Genomic DNA, 25938 nt, shown 5'->3' with positions numbered 1-25938 from the left:
AGTGCCATGTAAATACTTCCAGGCACCATGCATTGAAGGTATTAGAATCTCGCTGACGGACTTCTATTTTTACTGATTCTTGGGATTACAATACTCTCTACTCAGATGTCCTGACCGACGCCCAACACATGAGAGATGCCAGTGGTTAACGAGCCCACTTGCTGCTGCCACCACCACTTAAGCTCTGTGATCTGGAGTTAGCCAAAGTTATGCTGGTTGTGTGCGTCAATGTAAACATGTAGTTAAATTAAATACCATATAAAATTATAAAATAAGAGTGGGAAGCCTGCTTAAGAAAGATACAGACATACACACTCTCATGAAATTAGGTGGAAGTGGGACAACCATACACAGCAGGGAAAAGCATCAACACCCAGGACAATACTCTGTGATGCTTTCTGAGTATCTTCAACTTCTCAATCTACTTAAAGAAACAGAAGCTGGTGTGGTTTAGACAGAACAGTGTTCTAGATTTATAATCAATGGACCAACTATAGAAATAAAAGGCCTTGGTCTCACATCAAAAGGGATGGAAAATAAATTTTTATAGGATTTAAATTAGAATGACATGTGTAAGATAAATGTCATTTTACAAGATTCCACACTTGAGCAATACTTTGACTAACCGAGCGACTTCTGCGGCTTACTGTGCTACGTGTGAGGGCTTTTGTGTGACCCTGTGGATCTGCCCCCTCCCCCGCCAGACGTAAGCTCCGTCACGAGCTCTATTTGAGACAGGAGCTACTGAATTCTGACAAGCTCCTTTGAATCACTTATCAGCATTTATTTAGAACCTATCATGAACTACAGATTTGTGTCCTTATTATCCATGGTTTAGAGCACTTACGATTCATATTTACAAGGCCCTGAATCCAGAATGCATTCAATGTGCTACTGATCCCTCTGCCTAGCATTTTACAATTTTGTGGACTTATCTATTCACATTTATATTTTCATTTTTTATGTGTTGATAGGAAAGAAAGAATGGCTAGGAAGGAAACTGAATGGCACTGAGAAATGTAGATAAAATATAAATTTTGAGAATCAAAATAAATTTTAGTCTACCTAATGCTTTTGCAAGAATGCTGAAATGCTTGTCATAACTGTTGGGTTTGCAAACAAACTCTCTGCCTCATGTATTCACAATTACAGATATTACCAAGAATTTAATTTTCCTTCTTGGTGTAGAAATCTTAAATATTGCCATTTGAAGTACAGCATGGCTCTAAGAAGTTCTCACTGAGTGATGGGGCAAAGAGACAACAGAAAGATACTCCTCTACACAGACTATTAAAAAAATTCTTTAAGAATTTTTAAGCTTTCAGGATAAATGATGGTCTAATTTCAAGCACTGTTCCAGATATCTGTTTCTTTTCCTAGAGGTTCTTCTCTAAATAGCATTTCACTTTTAAAACGGGAGGCTCGTTGGGTAATTCTTCAACACAGCATCAGGGAGCCATTGTCTTCTCCAACCATTCATCTTATTAGCACCCCTGATGCCAAATTTCTGGTTGTTGCTCCCGAACATCAGGGGAAACACCCACCATAAAAGCAGCTGCTGAAAAGAATAGAAAGAAAATACCTAAAATGTCAGCCTGACTAAGGACTGTAGTCAATTCTCACTGCAATTTCTGCAATCACCACATAAGTGCCCTTGATGGACACGCGCGATGGACTTCTGCTCAGTGAAAACTGTGCCCGGAGCGTCAAAACTCCGTCCTTAAAGAAACATCAATCCTACTGGCCACCAGATCCTTAAGGTCCATGGCTCCCCCTAACTAGAGGTAAAATCTCTGTACTCTTAGAGAGAAGAACACACTGTATTTCAAACTTCTATTCATTTAGGTGTGTTTGCTGACATGACTGTTGCACCTTACATATTAGCTATCTTTGGATACACAGTAGCCTTAGAGGGCTCGCCAGAATGCAATGTGTTACAGAAAATAGGGTGGCTCATTTTCATCTGAATGCTTTATGTTCTATGCTAAAAACATTTTCATCTCTTGCCAAGCCCCCTTTTTTCCTAAAAATATTATTTACAGACAATGCTAGCAGTCAGTATTTCTTTATACTACGCTAACACCATGTAAACTTTATTTATAAAATCTGTGTTACTGACTTAGCATTCAGTAAGTCGCAGAGAAGAGGTGTCTCTCCACTTACCTACTGAAATGGCTTTTTCACATATGAGCTGTGCAATTCCCAGGGTAATGCGAATTTCCAGACTGCTACAACATGACCCGCTCACATGCAAAGGGGAAACATCTCTCAGGTTTTGATCCGTGTGCTTCCACTCCGATTCCTGTCCCTCTGGGCTCTGCAGGTGCCATGCCCTCTGCCTGAAATCTGTCCCCACCCTTGCCCTTCTCGCCTAACTCGGAACTGTTAATGACTCAGTTCAGATGTCCTCTCCTGCAGGGAGCCCTTCCAGACCTTTCTCTCCAGACTCCTAAACAAATCTGGGCTCGCGCTCCCCCCGCGTTCTCCCGCAGAACTCCAGACCGCCCTGCTGGAAGGGACCATCACAGTGTTTCAGCTCCAGGTTTCTGCCTGCCTTCTAGACCAGATTATAAACTCCTTGAGGGGTTTTATAAGGAACAATTCATATTTATTTTTTTAATCTCTTGCACATAATATAGTGTCTGACACAGAGTAGAACTATCAGAAAATTATTTTATTTTTTTGTAAATGAAATAAATGATAACCTATGAATAAACGAATAAACAGTCTGTTGTCCCAGATGAAAAATATAGGAGGCAAAACAGACCAACTGTGGAGTTTCCTTTTTTTTTTTTTAAATGAGAATAACTGCTGTTCAAGAGTCATTCATAGGATTCAAGTGATTCATAGGAATACTGGGGAGAGTATGAAGAAATTAATGCCCATAAACCGTGGGAAAGTAGTTTTAAAGCATTCTGGTGATCAAATGTGCAAGTCTTTTGACCTTGCACTGTGTATCCAGGAATTTACCCTAAGAAAACCAGATAGGCATAAAAAGTTATCTTAATAAGGCTATTCAATGTGGCACTGTTTATAATGGTGAGAAATTGGCAAGGGGGAGCTTAAATGTTAATGGATAGAGGATTGGTTAATGAATTCTCCTACACCTGTATATTGGAATACTATGCAGTCATTCCAATAGATTAAAATAGCCGTTCAAACTTAATATGTCCAGACCTAAGTCCTGACCTTCACCCCACACCTTGCCTGCTTTTCTCCCTGTCATTAATGGCACCATAATCCACCTAGTTGTTCAAGACTCAAACCTGTGAGTCACCTCTGAACTCCTCCCTTTTCTCACTACTGCTTCCCTCTTAATTTCCCCCACCCTTTGCCCCACATTTGAACAATCATCAAGACCTTCTGGCTCTACTTCCAAAAAATTACCTTTCTCCACATTTCTCCATCTCTGTTGCAACCACCTTAGTCCCAGCTCAGCAGCCATTAATCTTTGAAAATCAAAATAGATCAAACGAATTCCTGTTTTTAGAATCTGTCCTACAGAGAGAAAAGCATCCAATGTATAAAGATCTTTATTGCAGCCTTGTTGGTATGAACACAAAGCTGGACTAAATTTGAATAGTTCATCAACAGCATAATAATTTTATAAAACGCTTCATATTTTATAAAGCACACGTTACATCAATGGTGTGTGCTTGACTTGGAAGTCTAGCTATGATGGACTATTAAGATTTTTTTAATGTTTCAGAGTAGTGTGACTCCTGTGATTCCAATGTTGTAAAATAAAGAACAAAAAGCCTTCCAAAACAAAAGATGCAAAAAATAATTTTTAAAAACATATAAGCTCCCTGCTTAAAATTCTATAGTGGCATCCTCCATCACACTGAAATAAAATCTAAGATCCCCAGCATGGCCTTTGTGGTCAGATCCCACCTTCCTATCCAATCCCACCTTAAATCGATCTTCCACTTGCTCACAAAATGACTGTCCTTCACAGCTGCCTTCTTTCTGTTCCCCAAACTCTGCAATGTTGTTCCCACCTTCGTCCTTGTACTCATGGCTCCTTGTCCTTATGCTGCTATTCTTCTAGATGGTCACCCATTCTCAGGTTAAATCAACCCCCTCAGTGTGCTCGCCCCTGAGCATCTAATCTAAAGCAGGTACCCAGTCACCCCTTTGTATTAGCTACCTGATGATATTTTCTTTACTTTCTTGTTTGTCTCCTCTCATTGAATAGAAGCCCCCTGAGGGCAAGGGCCATACCTGTGTCATTTACAGCCAACAGCAGGCACTCATTATTACTTGCTATTATTGAATGAGATATATAGAGTCACAGGGAAGGTGACTGTTAGGTAAAAATAAAAACAGGCTGCAGAAAACTATTCTATTATTGGGGCGGAGGGAAGGGATAATATTACTTGTATATCACAGAAACAAGACTCAAAGTATTTGCAACAAACAGCTAAACAGGAATTAACTCTGAGGGACAGCTTACAGTGGACTTTAACTTTCAACTTTATTTTGTTATTGCTTGAGGTTATTTTTTAATGAGCATGAGTTACATTTATAATCTGAAGAAGCAATCAATACATTTCATCCATTTTCCAGAGAAAAAGGAAGGCTGACTTTCCCTTCACCAGCTTTTCCCCTGTTCTCATGTAAATGCTAATCATTCCAGCATTATATCTAGACTTCTCATGGGAGGGGGGCATGGAAATTACACAAATTACTCAATTTTGACTGGTCAGGTATCAGTAGGTCATTACTGGCAATAAAAACAAAATAATTGTTACAGGAAGCTTCACACTGATGGGAAAAAAAGAAAGGAAGGAAGAAACTGAGTCGGGCATTGGCCACAGTTGACCAGATTCAGAGATGAAGAACGAAAAAGTTTTAAACCAACCCCAAACCTAATAAAAATCAGATAACAACAATCTTTAAGAGCCTAACTACAGTTTTCTTTTGAGTTATAAAAGCAGCCACCTAAGCAGCATAAAAATGCTTGTATATATGAAGAGGTAAGTTTGTAAATAAATTAAACTGAATTTCAATAGAGATAAGGATAAAGGGCTTAATAATAAACGGTATGCAAATAAGAGAGAATGAGAAATTCACAACTGTGCCTGTTGAAAGCAAGAGACACCACAAAGAAAATTATGCTACCTAACAAATGGGAACTTGAATATAACACCCATAAGGTGTCTGAGTCACTGACCTAATCTTTTATGTCCTAAAAAGGATGCTGAAGAAAACAGATGTGGAAAATCACACAGTAACAAAATCCTTAAAAAAACCCCAAACCCCAGTGGTGGTTAATTAATATGACGTTAAATATATGCGAACAGAAGGGCCCCAAACAGATATGCTGGCACTTGAGAACACCAACACTTAAAAATCAGCTTAAAATTACTTTACTCAGAAAGATTCTAATATAGCAGAAACACTGAAAGTAATATTTGTAATGATTTCAAAAAAATCACTAAAAATGTATTAGTGGACAACAGATTCATGCTGTGGGAAAATCAGGATAGACAAAAGAATAATTATTAAACATGGAGGTTGAAGGACAGGTCAGTATGTGTAATCTTAGCTTTCCTAATTACTTGGTCTGGTATTCTATTCATTCTATTTGTAAGATTAATCAAATGATTCTAGAATAAAGAGCAGGAAAAAAAATCCTAAGAAAGAAGTTGTTACTGATCTAGCTGGTATGAAGTCATATATATACTGCAGCAGAAGGGAACAGACTGGACTTGACTGATTTCGTCGTATTTAACAACTGGCTAAAGAATAATTATGATGACTAACATTTCTTTAAGCACCTACCACTGGCTGACGTTTGCTTTATATATAAATATATTCTTTTAATTTTACAATATGATACTAAGAGGGTTATTGTGTCCATTTTATTGATGAAAAAACTAAAGCACAAAGAATATAAGTACCTTGCTTAAGCCACAAAGCTAATAAGGACTGAGCAAGGATTTGAAACCAAGGCAGTCTGGCCCCAAAATCTGCTCTAACACTGCCTTCCCCAGTAAATAAGAGGGAGTAAATAACTTGCTAATTGAATTTAATATTAAACTTGGTATATTACAAATACCATCAAAAAAAATATCATTTACCTGAGTCAGAAATATGGATACAAGTAAAGAATTTGAGAGGGCTGCATAACTTACAAAGGGTATAAGGAATTCAAAGGATGGTCAAAAACAAATTTCAATAGAATCGTTAATGAAAAAGGAGCCAATATTCATTATTTTAATGTGAATTATTCTCAGCATTTTTGTCCACCCGCAGTGCTTCATCTATGAGCATACAGTAACTTTATATATTTGGCCAAGGGGCCAAGAGACACCTTGCTAGCATTGTGGCAAGACCACCCTAGTGAAGTTCGAGTGTGTGGTTTCAGTCGCTCTGTCCAGGTGGAAGCTGGAAGGTGTCGGGTAGAGGGGGTACCACAGACCACTCATCTGATACAATGGTAGGAGAGAGAAGGACCATGGTAGCTACAGAAAGGATTATAAAATGCACTTTTTAAAGGAGCCAGAAAGGTGAATTTACCATGAAGTTACTGAAAAGTTATACACATACACACATACATTTAATACATACATAATTTTTGTGCAGAGTTCTGATTTTGTTCATAAATGGAAGTCCCCCAAATTATGTATGCTGTAGACACACTACCTTGGAGCCTTAGTTAATGAAACAGATGCTCCCCACAAGGTAACAAGTCTAGTCCTCAGAGTTACTTGGCAGTTGAAGACAAATAGGGACGAGGGAAAAGGAGACGGACAGGAAAGCAATGAGGCAGCCTTCCTCATCTTCCATGTGCTCTTCGAGGTAGCTGTGCATTTTCCTGATTTCCTCATTAGTTTAGTTAGAAGGCGGCAGGTGCCTATATAAAGCAACACGACTGGACCAATTTTGTGAAGGCTTGTTGGCCAAAGAATGAAGTTATCCCATGCTGGACAACAGTGGGATAAATCAAGGTTTAAAGACTGGTGAAAATGGGTCTGGACAGATTAGCAAAGGAGCAGGGCAGAGGACGTTCGGGAGATAAGGATAAAGTAAGTGGACAAAGTACCCTGTGGCCTCCCACTTTTCCTCATGGAGGTGCAGCTGAAGCGCAACACATCCACCCCACATGGAGGAAGGAGTCTGTACGGCCAGAGGAGCTGAGCCTCCAGGCTCACCGCTTTTTAGAGCAGTAGGCTGTGTGAGCATTAGGGGCACATGTCAGCATTCCAGAACCTACTTCGTGCCCTATAAGGGATTATAGCTGGACTTCAGTTGCCACAGTTTTACAACAATCAATCTTTGCTTCCATTTTTCCCTTCATTATCTGGCTGTGGGATGCCTGGTCATGGTCTACTACAGAAACATAGGTATGTTTTCATGGCTCACAAAAAAGACATCCTTTATGTTACTTCTGAAGATATCCTATTAACCTTTATAGAGAAACAACAATTTGATGAAGGGTGGATGACACGCCAAAATATAGCTATAGCCCAAATTACAAATATATTTTTGATGTAATTGAAGCATATTTTGTTTTCATTTACCATGCCATATTATATTTCATATTTTATTTTTTACTCCAAGGACTCAGGATGTTTTATTTGATCAATGTGAATGAATTTTATTGTGCAACTACTATGTACCAGGTACTAGAAAATATGGGGCTCCAAAAATGAGTACTTTACGGAACTTACCTAAAATTTTCAATAATAAAGTTCTTTCACTAATTTAAGATATGGATAAGACTTCGGCCATACTTTCTCCCTCTCATACATCACTGCCTTTTGGGCAGAACTATGTCAAAGAAAGAAAATAAGTGCCTAGATGTACCAAAGTGGATCAGACACCTTCAAGTAACGTAGTACAAACTTCATGAGGAAAACTAGCTAACATGAGCCTAAGAGAATCTTGCACAGAGCCGGCAGTGATTATTACAAAGAATGCGTTCACAAAGGACTGGAAAATCAGAAAGAGGTAGCATCAAGTTTGCCAAACCAAAGGCAAATATTACTAGAGGGAAGATTTTTCACTGCTGATTTAACCAAACACATACTTGTAGCTCTAAGGATTCATGGAATCTAATCAGTCTGCAGATCAAGCCCATTGTCTACCAACAAAATTTAAGCACTTCATGGGGAGTTATCTTTCTTTCCTTTAACTAGTAGCACTTTTTAATATCATCAAATATAGAGTCACTTCTAATTTCATGTGTGCACGTGTGTGCAGAATATCATATAAGCAATTTACTTGTTTAAATCAGGATACAAATAATGCCCACCTGTTTCAATTCACTGATCCATCTCTTAAGTCTTATTGTGTTCACCCTCCCTCTCCCACCCCAACCTTGGCAAATTATTACTCAAAGAACCAGATCATTTATCCTCTGGAAGTTCTCCTAGTCTGGATTTTGATGGCCACATCCCCATGATGTCCATCATATATTCCTCTGACTTCTGTGTTTATTGTGAATTACAGCTGGATTTGGAAGCTGGGTCAGATTCAGATTTGATGGTTTTGGCAAGACTGCTTCACAGGTGGTGGTGTGCTCTGCTGTCAGTGGACACGTAATGTCCAACAGCCTCCTTTATGATAGAAGCAGTCACCAGGGTTCAGCACCTAGCTCTGTTACAGCTTGCAAAATGGCGAGATTCTGTCATTCGTTCTTTACATATCAGCTGAAATCGTTTCACACAGAGAAACTGGCCCTCACCAACTATTTGGTAACTCATTGGTATCTTTTTTTTTTTTTAATTAAGCAAAATCTGAGTCAGGTATATTCTTAAATTGCTAGCAGTTGCCAAGTTGGTTAGCAGCACAGCGAGACTTTAACTATTGAACTACATCAAAGTTTCTGATTTCCATAATCAGTGGAGATTCAGCCCAACACCACAGGCAAGAGCTGCCTTTAGAAAGGAAATTTACCCATGGCCCACGGGCAGCTGCCTGACTTGTCCACCAAAGCTCTGACTCTGTGCAAAGTCCTAGCCCTGAGAATCTACAAACACTCTAATGTCTCAAGGTTTATCTTTAAAATTCCCCACAATCAATGCAATTCAACTGCAATGTAATGCATTTCCAAGTTTCTTTTAATAAAGTAATAACCAACACTCATGGAATACTAACCACTTGCTAAGAATTTTACACAAACCATCTTACTTCTCAGGATAACAGGCACTATTTCCATCACCATTTTACAGTTAGGAAACTTCGGCTCAGGAAAGTTAAGGAACATTCCCAAGCTGATGAAATCAGTAAGTGGTGGAGACAGGGTTCAAGCCACACAAGGCTCTATTTGTTCTTCTCCAATACGTTACACTATACCGCTTTAAGTCACTTTTCACTTAAATGAGTTAACTCTTCCTCCTCAGTTATCTAAGCCAGGGGTCAGTAAACTTCTTCTGTAAAGGGCCACATAATAAATATTATAGGCTTTGCAGACCACGTATGGTCTTTGCCGGCCACGACAACTCAGTTCTGCTGTTGTAGTTTGACAGCAGCTGTACACAATCCTTAAACGAATGATGTGGCTGTGGTCCAGTAAAATTTTATTTACTAAAACAGGTGGCAGGCAGATTTGGGCAATAGCCTGTGAACTCTCAATGTAAGTAAAATTCGTGTGCCAGACAGATAATGCATATTTATCTTGTGGTTTCGTATGACTGCCTATTCTAGTTTGGGAGGAACAGACAGAAAGAAAACTGATTGGGAAGGAAAAAAGAAGCCAATGCCAAAAGGTAAGGGAAAGAGATTTGACTTTTCTATTCTATCCTTTACCAACCAACCTAACAATAAGGACAGGGACCCTATATGTTCCTCCCTCCATTCCCTCAGCCAAGGGTTCTCGGCATCCGCTGGGACCAGGGAATTCTCTCAGCCTCTGGCATCCTAGAATGGCCACTGCAGGTCCTCCCACCTAACTGGAACCCTACCCCTAGAGTCCAGTAAAGTTACTAATCATCCTTCTACATTTTTTATGTCATATCTCTATGTCTTTGCCCATGCTAGGAAAATTGTCCCACTCTGTGAAATGATTCCAGTAGCTAATTCAAAAAATGCTTTACTGCATTCCTAGTTCAAAATTCCTAGTCCTTTGATTCACCTCTAAAATACCATTTTTAAACATGACAACTATACTTGTGAATTCTGTTTCAACTGTTGACTCACTTATTTCAAACACTAATACCATAAAAGAATTAAGAGAATCCCTTAAGAGCTCATTGTCACTGGATATAACTGGTAACTGGCAAAAGCAGTTAAGATTGATTTTAGAGATTTAGCTTTGTTTTCATGCTCTGAATGATGAGAGAAAAGAGTAACCTTCACTTTCACACAGAACTGGAAGGTAAAGGTTACTCCATCACTTAATACTACTGATAATTTTGCATATCAAAACCAAGAAGCTGAGGAAGAAAAATACGGTGACACTGAAATGTCTAAACGTACTAAAATAATGTAGAGAAAATAAAATGAAATATGAGTGGTATTATAAATGCTTGTTAAGAATGAACTGTCATTGATTTAGTAAGTGCATCTCAAATACTTTTCTTAAAAAGAGTAAGATATTCAAATGATTCATGTGTTTTCCACGTTACGAAGATCTTCACTAAGACCACGCAGGAGGGAGAAACTGTCGGGAAATGTACACTCAGGACAGTCCGGTACTTTCTCGTTAGTTCTTCATTTCTCTCCTCTTTGGGTTACGTCACCGTGCTCACGCTGCCTCGCTCTCTGTTGGTGGCAACAGTGTCTTGTCTGATAACAAAGAGTCCTTTCGATGATTTCCACACTTCAGGTTTAAAGAAGCATGAAAAGGTCCCCTTGCTCTTTTTTTTTTTTTTTCTGTCTTTTTGTCTTTAGCTTATAGATGTTTGTGGTTTATTTCTCTCAAGTCTGCTAGTAATAATATACAGTTGATCCTTGAACAACACGGGCTTGAACTGCGTGGCTCCACTCGTACACAGATTTCAATTGTAAACACTACAGCGTTACAGGCCCGAGGTTGGCTGAATCCCCAGATGCAGAACCAGGGATAAGGAGGAACCACGGACACAAAGGGCCAAGTTATATGTGGGTCTGTACCCCTGACCCCAGCGTTGTTCAGGGCTCAACTATACTCCAATTTTTAAAAAGTGTCTTACCAAAAGAAACTCTGAAATGCTGTCTGAAGAATCTGTCTCTCTTTGGAGAGAATGTTATATAGACAACTAATTTTTAAGCAAGTGTTCAGAGTAGTTTCATTGTTCAAAATGAGAGTTCCGAGTAAAGAAATATGGTCATCAAGCAGGAGCGAATGTCAACCCCGCCTCCCCGCAACACACAAACAAAATTCAGTAGTTACAACAGTGTGGCAAATGGTGCGTCCTCCACACACACACCCAGGAACTGCACAACGTACACTCACGCATGAGAGCCCCTGAGAAGGCCGGCGGAAAGAGACATTCAAACCATATCCCCTACACGCATCTGACCCCTGAAACTTTTACCCCCTAAACCTGTTACCATCTCTTAGAACTATTTCATGGAAAACAGCCAAAGACACTTCAGGAGAACTAATTAATAGTTTACTAAATTTAAGAGACAATTTAAAATTTTAGCTACATCCCAACGTATTTCTTCATATTCCTTCTGGAAATTCTTAATACAGCTGAACATATCAATCTAACATAGTTGAATATAACTCTGACTATGAGTGTACACATCAGCACTGATAAATGCTACAGTGAACACCAGGAAGCTCTGGCTTGGAACTATTTATCAGCGAACACTATAAGCTCATCGTGATCACGGCAAAGCCTGGCCCTGCTTTTGCCGTTGCCCAACAGTGCGGTTCTGGATAAAGAGGTTTAAAAGCTCAGAGCTCCGATCCACTTACAGCTAAAGCGGGGCTAGTCTTGCTTCATCTACCAGACGGTACATTTGGAGATTTCAGCTATCGAGATCAAGACCAAGAAGAATTTCCCATAAACAATAAAGGTTTTATAAAAACAGAGAGTTATAAAAGTATAAAAAGTTAACATTATTTCAGATAGAGCCTTGGTTTCCCTTTTATAGAGCCACACTAACCGCCACTGTGATTTCTGCTTTTCTTGCAATCTTGGGCAAAATACTGTCTTATAATTGCTAAATATCTCGTTTCACTTAGTCAGAAACTTAATTTTTTGTTTAGCCATTAATCATAATAATGTTTCATCAATTTTTTTTCTTCAGAAAATACACGGCCTAAAGGAGAAAATCAGAAAACTTTGTTTAAAAGAAGAAAGATTTATCGCAAGGTGGTTTGTGAGCAGTAGCACCTTACTCTGGGCTCTGTTGCGAACCCATCCATGGCAGCCCTGCGTTCCCGGCGAATAAAGACAGCAGGGCTCTATGTTCTTTGAGTCCTTCATTAAACTATTGATCCCTTTAGCATTATCCATAATGTTCCAGCAGCTCAGCACGTCAGCTGGTGAAGTGCTGGTCTCTCGCTCCTTTCAGTAACTTCCACACTTTATGGAGAGGAAGTCACAGTGATTTATTTACCTGACATTTTCCCGTCCGGATGTCGTACAGGGCCACTGAACCGTGGCGAGCTCCAACCGCTATTCTGTGATTCCGCTCATAATAGCTGACCATGTAGAACCTGGATTGAACGTTTTAGCAACAACAAAAACAGAAAAAAACAGGTGAGATGACCTGTACATCAAAGTGGAGAGCAATCCACTTCAAAGACGAAAGTCAGCTCTGATACATATGTACTTACATAGGTATATCCATAATTACTATATTGAGGTTTAAAACAAATTTCCATTGCAGTAATTCTTAAAATCAACTGAAAGAAAAATGATGCAGAATACCACTTAGGCCTGTTAATAATTATTTTCAGTAGAAAACAACTTCATAATTACAAACACCCTTGAATTTTGAAACAAGAAGGGTGAAATACAAAAGAAGCTTAAATATGAAAGCTCAGTTTTGCTACAGTGACTATTATGCAAATATTTCTATTTGAGCAGAACTGGAAAAGATGAAAAGGCTTACATACTCCATCTAATTATGTTCTCGTGGTTTATTATAGTATTAAGGAATGAAAAATACTTTCTAGGAGGACAATCTTAAAAAAGCTACATAAATGTTATGTTTAAAAGTTCACATCAGTGATTTAGACGGTGGCTATCGGTAGTGTAAGGAAGCATCTTTGGTGATGTGGCATTGCATGAAAATAGGATTTAGGGGGGGATGGTTTGCAGGTTGTAAAAGGTTGATTTATTTTTATTTGTTTATTTTTCTAGATTAATTTTCATGACTTGATTAAGTGTTTGAATTCCTGATCTGTGCTTCGACAAAATGATTGAAAGGCCATATGGCTAGAGCCTGAGAAGGCAGGAACAAAATCGAAGTGTAAATAAGGTGCAATTTTATATCCCCGGAGAGCTTTGCATATGCCCCGCCCATTACCCAGCCCTGCTGTCCCAGGTGGACGAGTGGCTTATTCCACGTCTTTCCGAGGCTGTCACATCGATTCTATTGCACAGTCCTTGCCTTTTTTTCTTTGATTTCCTACTCAATCTAAATTTTCTGTTACTATTTTTTAAAATATGGGAGTGGGAGGCAAAACAGAAGACAGAGAAATACCGTCTCTCTAACGCTTTCTTGAGATTGATATAGAGTAAAAGCTGGTATGGCAGGGGGGCCCATTTCTGACATTCTGGTAGGAGAGGCCGAGAGAGACCGAGACAAGATGTTGGAATGTAAGCATTTTGAAACCAGGGACAGTCTGACAAAGCCATTTTGGCATTAACAGGCATTATGACATTCATGTATATTTTATAAATCTTGAATACAAGCTACTAAGTATTTAAGCTTTTTGTTTGATACTTCTTATCAAGTAATGGATTCAACAATACTTTTGTCCTATCCTGAGCCTCATCCGGTGAGGCTACTTTTTCCTCTTTAGTGGAAGACGAATGCTTCATTTTTAGTCCCTTTAGGATGTCCTGCTGGGCTTTGCTGTGCTCAGGGATGGGACGTTCTCTTTGTGCACAGGTTTGAGGGGAGGAAGGGTACCTGAGGCTCCTGCCACGCACGAAGCTTCCCCACTATTAAGTGGTTAGTAAAAAGTTTGTTTCTTAAGAGCTGTTCTTATCTAAATCATCACATTACTGAACCTCAATAGAGAAGGTAGGAATCAGTATGCAAGATTTAACGTTTTCATACTCGAAAATAAGAGAGATTTAGAAGAGTTTAAAAACAGTTACTATTTTGTTATTCAGTAATTACAGCAGTCTAAGTACTGGGCGTCACTGTGTAAGTGTGCCTCTATCCACATCTCCGTCTAAAGCACACACACAACTGATGACCTAGCAGAGTAACGTGGAACATAATACCTAACAAGTGTATTAACAAATATTCATTCTGTGCAGGTCAACAGCCACAGGAAAATAACATTTCCAGAGGTCTTTTGTTACCTATTTTTAAACTCTGCACAGATGTGTCAGTTTTGGGCCCAAATCCTTCTGTGAGACAAATACAATTGCCCCTGAAAATTATCCTCTTCAAAACAAACCACTGGTAACATACATTTATGTTGACAAAATTTTACTTAAACTAGAATCTAAAGATTTGTGTTACATTGGCCATTTTCTGTGCTCTGGATATCAACCTCATCCTTCTATATCACCTCCAAACACCATTGTTTACGGGAGAAAAAAAAGATCAAATCTATTCTTGGTATCAAATCTTTAGTCAGCCTGAAAGGACCATATATTACACGTCTGCATTTTTCATTCTCCGCAATTTACTACTAGACTAATAATTCTAAAATATCTTAAAGAATTCTGGGCAGTGAACGTCTCATGGCATGTTTTTATCTTTGGATTTCTTGTTAAACTTTTGATGCCTTTACCGATATCTCTTTTAACAGAATAATTCCATCATGTCTGTGTGCAGTTTCTTCACAAGTACCACTCTGGCCACTGGCTGCAGTGAGCTTACCTCTGCTGAGGGTTTCCAGTGCCCATCGCACCCACAGACTCTTGTCCTAGAACCAGTTCTCCACTGGGAAGGGCGTCAAGCTTAAGGATGCTGAGATACACATTCCCTGCCCCCACCCCTAAAAGTATCAAATGGATTGAAGAGGAGGATCCATTACAGTTTTTAAGACTATCCTACTCTTGATCTGATCTCACATCAAAGTCTTGAATTCCTCCAAACTTTGGAGGAGGGAGCGTGTCTCAAAGTAAGGGTTCATGTGTGCAGAGCCTTCTGGAATTGGTATCTAAGTCTCCAGTTCACTGCACTGGCAACATGTCACATGGGCAGTATTTCGTGGGGAACAACCTGACAGGAATCCTTCTGTGACGTTCAAGTTGTAATAATGGTTTCCCTCTACTCAGCCCCCCACAAGGAAACCTGTTAAGTTGGAGAAAACATTACCACTCAAGTACATGAACGAAAAATGAAGTGGAATAGAGTAACGTCGCAAAATGTATTTCTTACTGGGGCTGGGGCAGTCATCATCCAAAAGGTTACAGTCACTGATTTCCATGTTTCATTGGCCATATGCAGCCAGAGTGATCCTTTTTAGCCATAAATCAGATCACCTGTGTCTTATGTTCACAACCGTCCTACGTAATCTGGCCCTAACACCTCTTGGATGTCATTTCCTTTCCCCTTTGCCCACTCTGCTCTGGTCTAATTGATCTCCTTATACTTTCCTGAATATTCCAAGAGTGTGCCCCCTTCAGAGCTTAATACCTGCTGCTCCCTTTGCCTGAAAAATCTCATCTGCTTCGTATCTCCATGGCTCAAGCCTCGCTTCACTTAGGTCCCTGTCCCAAGGTTATCTGGACAAGGAAGGCGTTTACAGGCCATCCTATTTAATACAACAGCCCTCCCTCCACTATCTATAGCTCAATATCCTATTTTTTCTTTATTGTACTTATTATCTCTTTGATATTAAACAATAACTTTATTTGTTTATTGCTTGTTTCTCTCCATCAGACTTTACTTTTGGCTGAATGTATGAACGTATAGAGTCCAATCAAGCAGGATATGGCAGGAAAAGGTTAATGCAGTAAGAAGTTCAAAACACTATGCTTATCCTTCAGTGACTAGTATATAAATGATGCTAACCACATCAACTTTTAAGACCAATGACTATTTCATAATGTCTAAAATAATAACTGGTATAAACAACAAAGAAAAACGGTCCAAAAAAGTTAGGCAGAAATCAAGAAACAGAAAGTAGCCCCATGACCCTTCTAAAACTATATTTTCAATTGAGACAAACAACTGCAGATTTACAAGAAGTTATCTGTAAAGGCTCCTGAAGCCTGAGTCCATTAGCATGAGATTGACAGCTGCATAATGGAAATTATTTAATTATGAAAGATTACTTGGCCTGAAACTCAAGAAGGTACATACAGTCTAAATAATATGTACAATAAAATATATATTTTTGGTATAAACGTTGTCCTGGGAATAAAAATTATTCTAAGAATTTGCTAAATATTTATATCACCACACATATATTTCACTGAACATGGTATTACCACATAAAACATAATTGAAAGAACTAATCAATTATCAATCATTATGAAATACTGAAATAGGTTATTTTATTTCTCCAAAGCACATTTGTGATACCAGCTCTTTAGGAGTAGCTCACAGCAGGGTGGTTTATGATGTGAAATACAAATGTGAACTGAGTCCACTCTGGGGCAGGATCCTGGAGCAAATCGCGCTGCTTGAGAGTTCGCCAAGCATCCAACACCTGAGCGTCTGAATAATCTTAGTACTCTCCACTTACAGTCTCCCGTGAATTGATGGCCTTTTTCTTTTCATTTTTATTAAAAACGGTCCTCAAATAAGAGAAATTTGTGTGAAACTTATGAGTCAATTTGGAAAAATATAGGAAGAGGAAACATGCAACTCTCAGCAGAGATACGATTTAGGAGAAAGACAGAAACCTCTAGAATTACTTTCTTAAGTCTGACTTTGGTAATCTGCAGTGATCTCCGGATGCTAAGTTACTACTGTATATGGTGTCCTTGAGCACTAAAATGCAACAAGGAACGTTCTTCAATTAATCCAAAATTAATCTCCAGCTTGACATGAACCCATCAATCTAAGGATATAAGGAATAGAATGTCTGGGATATAACTATAATTTATAACTATTTAAAAGCCACTGACTACAATTACTTGCCGCTAACATTTACTGAGCATGAACTGTGTATCAGGCACTGCCCTGAGTTCTTATATATGTATTTCCATGATTGAGGTATTTAGAGCAGTTCTTACCAAGTTGCTTTTGGAAATTCTTGATGTTGATTTAAAATGGTTAAAAAACTATTGAGTCTTTGTTAAGAAGGTATGAAGATAATATGTACTTGTAAAAAACTCAATTACCACTAATATGCCTGTAGTGAAAAGTAAGCCTTTCCTTTCAGACCCTGTCCCTCACCAAGGGTGATCTCCTGTTAACAATTTGGTGCATCTTCTGAGGTTTTTCTAATTTTTATTACCAAGAAAATGGTATCATATTATGTACATTATTCTGCAACTTACTTTTCTTCCCTCAATAGTTCATAGACCACCTTTGCACGTCAGTAAACATGATCCCCCATCACTCTCACACCTGCATTGTACTCCTGTGTATGTATGTATATTCCATTATTAAACTATTCCCTTTCTGACATTACACATAGATCTTTGTGTACATATAGGTGAGTATTTTGTAGGATAGATTCCCCAAAGCAAGATTCTAGATTAGAGTATACACACATTTTAAATTTCGATAGGCAATGCCAAATTACCTTCAATTCTCTGTAAAAGAGGTGCCTCCACTTGCTATTATCAAACTTTCTACTTGTTTGGCAATACGAGGGAAAAAATGGTATCACTTTTTTGTTTTCATTTGCATGAAGTAACTTTTTAGATTGATTCATTTGGTTACATTCTGAAGGATATGCATGCAGATTTTTATTATTAACGAAAACAAAGATTATTTAAAATCTAATCAACACGCTGCATCCCTTTAACCATCATGCAAACTGGACAAGGAGTGGGACTCTTCAATACCCATGCTGGGTTCTCAATAACCCATGGAAAAGATCTGAGCCCTAAACACAGGCAGGGCTCTGCAGAAAGGAATGGCAGGCCTTCTGTAGCGGAGCAAAGCACAGGTCAGCCTGACCACAAGAAGTATCAGTGACAACACCTCAGTCCTCTTGCTGGCCAGGATGAGATGCCAGAGAACTCTTCTGAGGGCCACCATGTGAGGAGCCAGGGCTTAAAAGATTCAGGCATCTGTTCTCAGAGCACTGGTCAACAGCCCTCAGGGATGCCAGAGCTGCAATCAAGGGGGACCACTTTCTAGAGGAGGCAGCATCTTACAGACCTGTTCGTACAAAGCCCCCAGAACTCCAAGTCTCTCTGCTGCTAATGTGTTTAAAAGATTCAGAGACACGGAAGTGGCTTTGGTGAAGGCATCCGCTCAAGGGAGGGCTGTGTTAGTTCGAGGGGGTGTGAGCAGTGGAGGGTGGAGAAATGTGTTCTAGAAGCCCTTCATTCCAGTGGAAGGCACCAGCTCCAAAGACAAAAAGGAAAGATTTCGCATTCTGGGATGGTGACGGACACTGGCAAGTCGCTGAGAGTCACGACTTCCCATTCAGCGTTTCGCACACTGTAAATGATTAATAGATGCTTCCTGAAAAAAATCGCTGAGTATTTAACAGGCGAATTACTTTCCTTCTGAAAAAACTTGCTATAGACACTGTAGCTGGGGTGTTAGAAGGAGAACTGGAAATGCTTCCTAGGCTGTGCAGGGAGCAGAATTTCTGCAAGGAAAACCACCACGCATGTTGAGGGTATATTGTATGATGGCTGAGAAACACGTCACTTATTGCCTGGCTCTCCCACTTGCTAATTGTGACCTCAAGCAAGTTATGTAACTTACCTATGCCTCGGCTTCCTCATCTGTAAAATGGGAACATTTAATAGCACCTAATTCATCTGCTGTGAGGACCAAATAAGCAAATACATGTAAAGTACTTAGAACAGAGCCTGGCACATAATAAGCACGGACTACGGTAAGTACACATGTTAGCAGCTATCATAATTACACACATCATCATCATTTGCATCTCTGAATATACACCACAAAAACATAAAGCAAACGTAGCTTACTTTGCTTTTTTCCTAGGGCAAATAAGTGCCAACAGCATGCTGATAATAACGGGAAATGAGCTCTCCAAAATATTTTAAACTTGCCTATTTCTTAAATACTTGTGATTTGCAGATATATAACCTGACAACAACTGCAAATTATTTCAGTTTTGGCTTAAAGTTGCTAATATAGATACTATGGATTTCAGTTAGAAACTCTTTTCTATATCATTTCAAACAGTCTGATAATTTAAGATTCTGTGTGTTACCCAGTGAAAGGGAATCCTGGATGCGTTAGGCTTTTGTTCTGTTTGTTTCACGAAGAACTTTAATATTGAAAGACAGACATCTATTGGGAAGCTTTCAGGAGGACGGATATGGACTAAAATGGTCTTAGAAGGGTTTCTGCTTGTGCGAGTATAGGAGTAATATCTATATTTAATATAAAAAGTACCGCATAAAATGGTAACTAATTTAAGAACTTTACTGGAAGTTAGGATGGAAGCTGTTTTACATCCCATTATTGTTATCACCATCCGGGATAAGCACAAACCACAGATTTGGAGGAGTTTTTTTTTTTAAAAAATGAGCTCATGCACTGTTCTAAAGTAGACAGTGTTCATTTCCTCGCTGGATTTTAAGTGCCCATTTAGGGTGAACAGAGCTGATTCAGCTTTTCACTTGAAACGCAGAATCAATCAGTCTGTCTACATAATAACAAAGTTTAACAAAAGGTAAACTATGTCTCAAAATACAGACTTTTAACTCTTCTGTCTAGATTTTTTGGTCCCATTCAGTTCAAAAGTTGAAATACTTATTTTACTTTGAACTTTTTGTATCTTAACTACATTACAGCTTTCATGTTTTCCCAATGATTTTTTTCATTTGGATTATTCTAATACAGTTGATCCAATTTTAAAGGGATACACAATCACTGTAAAAAAGAAACAGAGACTACAGTGACCACGAGAAACACTTTGGGGTGTGTCTTTCCAGGTTTTTTCTCCTCTTCAGTAGTATATATGCATGTACATGTCTGAAAATCAATCCTTATCTATAGTTCTCTTCTTCAAAAATGATTTTATTTTACATACTTTTCTGAAATTTTGCTAGTTTCTCTTTAAATTTATCTTCTACCGACATCCTTCCGTGTCAGTAGGAACAGACTGCCTTCAATATTTTTAATGGCTGTATGATATGCCACCATGCCAATATTTTTTAATGGAAGTGACGGCTGGTAAGCAAAAGTTACATTTAGAGGACAATAGTGAATAAAGTGTTTTCATATAAATTTAATATAAATGTAAAATCGTCCTAAGAGGCCAACTAAGACATATTCAGTTAAATCCAGCAAAACCGTATAAAACACTTTAGATTTCAATGTCAATGCTATGGAGATTTAGGTGATTTGTTTATTTACAGCAAATTAGAGAGTTTTATGTTCCTGAGTTCCTTAAAGGTAGTTTCTTCCTTACTTCTACCACTATCTTTTTAATACCTACCAAGAAGCCCATGTAGTTAAGCCATTAAATATATTGTTTGGGCCTATGATTGAGAATTTCTTCATTCCTGGCAGTGAAATATGCAATGGGAAAGAATACACACTAATAATTTTTGCAAAGTCATCACTGATTCATTGGCTGGAGATTTACAATCATATTTAATACAGCATTTCATTCAATGACAGCTAATTTCGCATACGGAAATAGCTTAGGGCTTGGAAGTCAGAAGGATTTGTCTACCTGAAAAACATCTACTCATCTTTTAAAATTCAGCTAAAACATCACCAATTCTCCTTTTGACTCCTGTGCAGAATTGCCAGGTCCCTCCTTTGTGTTCCTCACATCACAGCACCTGGGACTTTTCTCTGTGTCCTGGACACCCTCTCATCATAGTGTTGTGACATTTCTCTGATTTGCCACTCCATCTCTGCCAAGCCAACCTGAAGGCCTCTCAGGGTGGAGACAGTGCCTGACTGACCGGATGGAGCTGTGCAGCCCACGCTGGGCTTGCCCAGCACGGTGCGTGAAGGTAGAAGCAAGCTGGGCTCCATTCAAGGGGTAGAGAAAGGGTAATGACTTAGAGCTTGGGAGCTGAAGAACACAGATCTGACACTTTTAATAAGATACCATCTGCAACGGGAGCCCTAACGACAGGCAGTTTTGCTGCCAGGTATGATGCATCACCGTGCTTTGGGTAACACCAAACATCTAGGATTCCTCATGGAGGCCCCCTTCTGGGACCAGCTGCATTGGATTTGAGGAGAGTCGGGAGTCCCTAGAAAAGTGAAGGGTCCTTTAAAGTAAGTAGAGTGAATTTCAGGATTTGTATTGAGCCTCCGAAAAACGAACCCCTGGTCTTCCTGAGGTCTACCCTACCTTCTCCCCAGGTACTGGGTCCTAGGAAAGGTTATGACTTTGGGAGACAGAGGATGCAGAAAATAAGAGTTTTAAGAAAGAAGAAATGAGTTTCCCGTTTCAGTGTAACAAAACGTTCCACTCCATCAGAAGTTCTCCACCAAGCGCAGTCTGCAGATGCCCTGGGGGCCTTATGCTCCTGTCGGGAAGTTTATGAGAGCAAACCTATTTTTGTAAAAGTCCTGAGATGTCATCTGATCTTTCTATTGTGCTGGATTTGCACGGATGGTACATGGTGATGGGTAAAACTGCTGGGACTAGCTCAAATCAGGGCAGTGGCATCAAACTGTATTAGTCACTGTTACATTCTTCACTGCCATGCACTGGTAGTAAATAGAAGAAAACAACAAAGTGTTTTCACTTAAGAATGTCTTTGATGAATTAGTAAAAATGATTAGTTTTATTTAAACGTTGACCCTCGAAGTGCATGTTGTTTCATTATTCAGTGCGACAGAAGGGAACGTGCACTTAAAGCGCATCTAACATACACTGAAACATGACCGGTGTTTCAGGAGAAAAGGCTTGGAAGACTGAGGTGTGATCTAAACTAGCTATTTTTTTTCATGGAAGACATTTTCACTTGAAACTATAACTGAGAGAGAAACTATGATTATTTGAAGTTGGGTATTTGGCAGACATCTTCTTGAAAATGAACTATTTCGTTCCTGTCCAGAAAAACAACTGACAGAATTTGTTGCCAATGATAAAATTCCAGTTTTCAAGTAAAAATTAGAGTTTTGGAAAATGGTATCTGGCTTCCCAACACTCACTGACTTTTTTTTTTTTTTTTTAACGAGCTCAGCCATGCTATTAGCAAATGTGATTTTTTGATATTGCGGATTGCAATGTGACAATATATGGAGAATTTACATATAACTGAGTGACCAGATTTTCCAAAGACAAATGCATAATGTTGTAAAATCACGCATAAGTTAAAGGACTACTCAGAAAACCACCCGAAGACCCACCCAGTGGAGTAGATGTGACAGTAGGAAAAGTTCCTTTAAAACCGCAGGTTCCATATTGCAACTAACCTTTAGAAAGCGACCACGTGTTGAGTTTTGGTGAATTACCAAAGAAGACGCAAAATTATTTTAAAAGGCTACTGAAACATTCCTCTCTTTTTCAACTATATTATCTATTTCAGGCCAGATTTTCACCATATACTTCAATTAAAACTACTTATGGCAACAGACTGAAGACATGTGCAGATATAAGTCTTCTATTAAGTAAGACGTTAAAGAAATCAGTAAAAATGTTAAGCAATTCTACATTTCTCAGTATTTTTTTTGTTTTGGCAAGTACTTATTTTTCATAAAAATGTGTTTATTCCAATATGAACTGAGTTTGTTCTTGTTAAATAAATCAATAAATATTTTTTAAAATCTCAGTTTTAATTTCTAATACATTAAAAATCCATACATACAACTTTCATAAACAAAAACTCTTTGGGGGGTCTTCCATTTCTACTGGGATCTGAGACTAAATGTTTGAGAACCACTACACTTAAGACTGAAAACATTTGGCAATCAAAAAACTGTAACTACAGGGAGAGAGGGATATTAGCAAAATAGTGGGGGCACAGATCAGATTACAGTGGATCAAAACACACAAGAGGCGACAAAATGGACAGAGTGCAGACTCCTTTTCCTGGAGGAGAGATGAGAGGCGGGCCAGTAGCTGGAGGAGATGCTGAGGGAAGGAAGGGTTTGAAATGAGAGATAAAGAGCATGTGTCCAGGCTGAGGAAGCGATGCCACAGAGAAGTTGAGGATAAAAGAGAGAGAAGGGTGCTCTAAAAAGCGAGGTCCAAGAGGAGGTGAGAGGGGATGGGAGAGGAAGGATGCGGAAGGGAAGGGGCCTGGGCTGGAACATGACAGCCATCTCGTCCTATGCTGAGACGGCACAACTCTGTGTCACGTGGGTGCCTGTGCAGTGGGTGCACACCCCACCCTGCAGAAGACAGAGCAGGCGCGAGTTCTGTTCAGCAGAGCCAGGCTTCACTTACATCTGACTGTCAGCACAGAAGCGCTCTTAAGTTTGTCCATTTGTAAAGTGAGGGGAAGGGGTAGGTAATTCACAACATGAGGTCCTTTGCAGATTCAAAATTCTACAACTTGTAATTCTATAAAAATAACTCAGCAAGGTCACTGCTTAAGTGAAATAGCTGGTGCCATTTATTACGACGAAATTAAGGACTACACACACAGCAGCATAGATGGCATCATTATTCAACCACAGCTATTGAGTGTCTACAGTGAGTGTTCATCTTTTCTGAACTAAAAATTGGGACAGAGCCCAACAAAGGACTTCTTTTGAATCGGTGAATTTATTTGACAAGTCTTTACAAGGCATAAAAATTAAATCACTCTTAGCTATATAACGAATAAATTGCTTCGACATAAAAGAATATGAATGCGTGAAATGGGGATCTACGTAGGAATTTCGGGGCATACGGCTTTCGGTCAGATGAAGCCCTTTACTCGTTCCTGTCAGGCACTGTAAAAGAAATGGATGCAAAACCCCTTTTCTTCAAACTATTTATAATGTGCATAATTGAGAAGTTGTAAGTGACTAAAAATTATGTTTAGAGGCAGATCTAATTTGTGCTATGAAAAAAATCCTAAAACTTCTTACTCTCTAAAAATAACCATAATTTCCCATCAACTTACAATTTCATTTAAAAATCCCTAATCCTTTATTTGTTATGCATTATGTCCCTACTAGCCCTCAAGAACATAATAAAATTGCCTTACATTTAAAAATTATAATCTCATCATATTTCCAGAGGTACTTCATCTTCCTTTCTAACCGAGCTTTGATAGTCAGTAGCTTCTAGGACCTTCGATTTTCCTATTCTGACATTAGTAAAGAATATTTTTGCAAAATGAACAACAAAGCCTTCAAGTGTTCATTTTGGAACAAGTGTGCACCACACCTGTGTGTTTTACCCTGCTTTTTCTCTTAGTTTAGTAACATCCGTGCTTTTCTACACTTTCCTACTTTACATTACTGCATCAAATATGGGAGTGTAAAATGAGACAGTGTTTACACTGGTGACCAAAAGAGAAATAATTAATCAAACAGAGTCAGGTAGGCATGGCAGGCTGCATGCTGATCAATCTGCTATATGAGGGTCTAAACAAGGACATTCAAGTTCAGTAACATAGCAACTGGTACCTAAATGTTAACAATGAATTCTGAGGAAACTTCAGAGACATTTGTTTATCCTCCAAAGCCTTGAAAGAAGTTAGTTCTTAGATACTTTTAGTGTCCAGGGTATTTTTAACTGAGGATGCTGTATTGTTTATAGTCTAGGCAATTACATGTAAATTACTCGGAACCCTCTGTACTTCTGCCTGTAACAATAATTATCCAGAGTGCTGGATGATATCTTTTTGAAGATCTTCTAGGTAAAGCAAAGTCCATCTAGGCAAAACAAAACAAAACAAAACAAACAAACAAGAAACTGATAGAGGCAAATCAAAGTCCAATGAAATGGGAGGGAATTTAGAGGAATTAATTTCTTAAATGTTACCTTATTGTACTTTGTACTTTGCCTATTCATAAACATAAGATTAATTCAATGTTGCAACAATCTTGTTGCTAATATGTCTGTGTTCTAGAAAGAATGCAGTTTAATTCCTATATAATAGAAATTTTTATTTGTTACAGTGATGAAAAACCTGGTAGCAGAACTATTTGGTATGTTTTCAGGGATGCGTATGCCATAGTCTCTCAAAGGCACTGAAATCTAAGCACTTCTCTTATATTATGAATGGATACCACTATATTATTAATAATATCCCTGGAACTAAAAAGTGAACTATTAGGAAACATTTAAATCTATGACTATAAAGTTTATACAGCAGTTAAAATTGTGATTTAAAAAAAAAAATATGGAACCACAAAAGGCTTAGAATTGCCAAAGCAATCCTGGTGAAAGAAATGGGAATGTAAATTGGTGCAGCCACTGTGGAAAACAGTATGGAGGTTCCTTAAAAAACTAAAAATAGAGTTACCACATGATCCAGCAATCCCACTCCTGGGTATATATATCTGGAAAAAACAAGAACCCTGATTGGAAAAGATACACGCACCCCCAATGTTCACAGCAGCACTATTTACAATAGCCAGGACATGGAAGCAACCCAGGTGCCTATATGTATGTATGCGCACACATATATACACATACAATAGAATGTTACTCAGCCATAAAAAAGAATGAGATATTGCCATTTGCACCAACATGGATGGACCAAGAGAATATTATACTTAGTGAAGTAAGTCAGACAGAGAAAGACCAATACTGTGATATTATAATGTGCAATTTTAAAAATAATACAAATGAATCCATATACAAAACAGACACAGACTCACAGTCATAGAAAA

At 38.7% G+C, this 25938-nt stretch overlaps 1 protein-coding gene across 5 annotated transcripts in view; it reads right to left on the bottom strand.

Moving 5' to 3' along the window:
- The window catches only part of WDR7 (WD repeat domain 7), a 276957-nt gene that overhangs the window by 49598 nt on the left and 201421 nt on the right, over window positions 1-25938 (bottom strand). For 4 of the 5 annotated variants that reach the window (XM_006182769.3, XM_006182770.3, XM_014557674.2 and 1 more), the window contains one exon: window positions 12505-12604. The exons of the other annotated variant lie outside the window; for it this stretch is intronic. In XM_006182769.3, the coding sequence (XP_006182831.1) occupies window positions 12505-12604 (100 nt within the window). The remainder of the gene's footprint in view (window positions 1-12504; window positions 12605-25938) is intronic. 5 annotated transcript variants of the gene reach the window in all.

Source organism: Camelus ferus, chromosome 30 (assembly GCF_009834535.1).
Source record: "Camelus ferus isolate YT-003-E chromosome 30, BCGSAC_Cfer_1.0, whole genome shotgun sequence".
Taxonomy (NCBI): domain Eukaryota; kingdom Metazoa; phylum Chordata; class Mammalia; order Artiodactyla; family Camelidae; genus Camelus; species Camelus ferus.
Note: the sequence above shows the minus strand (reverse complement) of the source record. Positions and strands in the feature narration are given on the sequence as shown.